Source organism: Borostomias antarcticus, assembly GCF_949987555.1.
Source record: "Borostomias antarcticus genome assembly, chromosome: 32".
NCBI lineage: Eukaryota > Metazoa > Chordata > Actinopteri > Stomiiformes > Stomiidae > Borostomias > Borostomias antarcticus.
In genome coordinates, this window is record NC_140265.1 from 4,315,660 (window position 1) to 4,318,519 (window position 2,860).

General features: G+C 47.6%; 1 protein-coding gene across 1 annotated transcript in view; it reads left to right on the top strand.

Annotated features, from left to right (window-relative positions):
* Positions 1-368: 368 nt before the first annotated feature.
* Positions 369-2,860, top strand: part of LOC311327434 (protein GREB1-like) — a gene marked incomplete at both ends in the record, with an annotated part of 18,105 nt that continues 15,613 nt past the window's right edge. Inside the window, 5 exon segments of the mRNA XM_084460471.1 lie at positions 369-590; positions 908-1,063; positions 1,838-1,921; positions 2,094-2,243; positions 2,631-2,746. Coding sequence (XP_084316597.1) covers positions 369-590; positions 908-1,063; positions 1,838-1,921; positions 2,094-2,243; positions 2,631-2,746 — 728 coding nt within the window.

Consider the following 2,860-nt stretch of genomic DNA (forward strand, 5'->3'; position numbering starts at 1 on the left):
AATAAATATTTCATATTTCATAAAGCTATATAAATAAAATTACATTGTGTGTGTGTGTGTATCTGTGTGTGTGTATCTGTGTGTGTGTAACTGTGTGTGTGTATCTGTATTTGTGTGTGTATCTGTGTGTGTGGGTATCTGTGTGTGTGTGTGCGTGTATCTGTGTGTGTGTGTATCTGTGTGTATGTGTGTGTGTGTGTGTGTATCTGTGTGCGTGTATTTGTGTGTATCTGTGTGTGTGTGTATCTGTGTGTGTGTGTATCTGTGTGTGCGTGTATGTGTGTGTGTGTGTATCTGTGTGTGTGTGTATCTGTGTGTGTGCGTGTGTGTGTGTGTATCTGTGTGTGTGTGTGTGTGTGTCCCAGGTGATGAAGAACCCCATCGTCTTCATGGTGCTGGTGGGCATCATCTCCCACTTCCTGCTGGGTCAGCGTATCCCGGAGGTGATCGCTGAGTTCGTGGCGCGGCCCTCTTCTACCTGGGCCTGTCCATGGTGGGCCAGCTACGGAAGCTCACCAGGGACACAGGGGTGGCCCTCATCCTGCTCATCACTGCCAAACTGTGAGTCTGGGTCTGTGGCTGTTTGGCAGGTTAGTAATGCTAGAAGACTGAAAATGCTTTAAGACTATGGGGCACACATCTAAAGACTAATGTGTTGAGTTTTTAGTCGCAGATGATAAGATTTCACAGACTGGGATCTTGCGGGGGTCACTACGTACAAGACTAGCCTACATTTCGGGGGCTGCGGCAATTTCTGTCCGTTTTTTTGTCCCTTCTCCCCTCTATCGTGGTACAAATATCTCTGATCGATTTGTTGTTTGTTCTCTCCTCTCCTCTCCTGTTCTCTTGTCTCCTCCTCCTCTCTCCTCTCCTCCTCTCCTCTCCTCCTCCTCCTCTCCCCTCTCAGGTGACCTCAGGTATGGTGATCAGCACCTTCCTCTCCGCCCCCATCCTGTACATGTCCGCCTGGCTCCTGACCATCCCTCTGATGGACCCCGGCCCCCTGGTCAGCGAGCTGCAGAACGTCAGCTTCAACATCAGCATCGTCAGCCTCATCGCTCTGGTACACCTGTGTGTGCGTGTGCGAGTGTGTGTGTGTGTGTGTGTGTGAGTGTGTGTGTGTGTGTTAAGTGTCCCAAGTCAGTTGTCAGATCACTGCAGGGTAGGAATGCAGATTAGAGGTTAGATTAGAGAGGATTGGCAGCTCTTGTGTTTGTAATCCCACTGTGCCATGCTATAGAATGGTTTATAATCTCACTGTGCCATGGCTATAGAATGGTTTATAATCTCACTGTGCCATGGCTATAGAATGGTTTATAATCTCACTGTGCCATGGCTATAGAATGGTTTATAATCTCACTGTGCCATGCTATAGAATGGTTTATAATCTCACTGTGCCATGGCTATAGAATGGTTTATAATCTCACTGTGCCATGGCTATAGAATGGTTTATAATCTCACTGTGCCATGGCTATAGAATGGTTTATAATCTCACTGTGCCATGGCTATAGAATGGTTTATAATCTCACTGTGCCATGGCTATAGAATGGTTTATAATCCCACTGTGCCATGGCTATAGAATGGTTTATAATCTCACTGTGCCATGGCTATAGAATGGTTTATAATCTCACTGCCATGGCTATAGAATGGTTTATAATCTCACTGTGCCATGGCTATATAATGGCTAGATTTAACACAGGAACACAGATTAATTTAACAAGTTATTCCCTCCATCACCCACCCACCCCCCCCTCCCTCCTCCTCCTCCTCCCCCTCCTCCCCCTCCTCCTCCTCTGCCTCCTCTTCTCTCCCTCCTCCTCCTCCTCCCATCTTCCAGGTGTGGACCATAGCAGTGATGCTGCTCAGCAAGAAGTTCAGGAAACTCCCTCACCTGCTCACTATGAACCTCTTCCTGGCTCAGGTACACACACACACACAGACACAAACACACACACACACTCAAACATACATAAATACACACGCACTCAAACATACACACACGTTAGCATTAGACTGGGACCGCACCAAGATTGATCGTCTCTGACCTCTGTGTGTGTGTGTGTGTGTGTGTGTGTGTGTGTGTGTGTGTGTAGTTCCTGGTGTGTGTGAGTATGATCCTGTGGAACTTCATGGTGAAACAGGAGCATCTTCTGGGTCAGGTTCTGACCTTCTCGCTGCTCTACGGCGCCCTCTACAGCACCTACGTCTGGACAGGTGACGCCTGCTCACGTTACTACTATATAGTATGCCAAAACAGGAAGTAGTATGTCCCAATACATAGTATGCCACATGCAGAATGGCAAAAATACCAGGATGTCCTACTACATCTGGTCGTATTTTGCAGTATGCGAGCCAGCAGGCTTTTCTGACTATTCTGACCCCCAATTATCCTTCACTACATGGCGTGGCCCTCATGTGCAGTCAGACCTTAAATCATGATTACATTTCACTCAACTCCCGTTGATAACGTTTACTTCCCCCAAAAAAAGTTCTGGTCCATTAACAAGCAATTAATCGAGTAAATCTTACTCGAGTAAATTCTTATCGGCAATTAATCAATAGTCGAATAACTATTAACATCCCTACTGTGTTGTGTGTGTGTGTGTGTGTGTGTGTGTGTGTGTGTCCAGGGGTGGCTGAAGGTCCAGGATGTAGACTGGGTTCCTCGTACCTACCTGGAGCTGGAGGCCCTTCCCTGCATCCTCATCCTCTCTGGACCCGACCCCCTGGGAGAGTCCCTGCCCAGGTACACACACACACCCACACACACCTACACACACACACACACACACACACACACCTACACACCTACACACTAGGGCTGCACAATTAATCGTGAATTAATCGAAATCGACGTCCA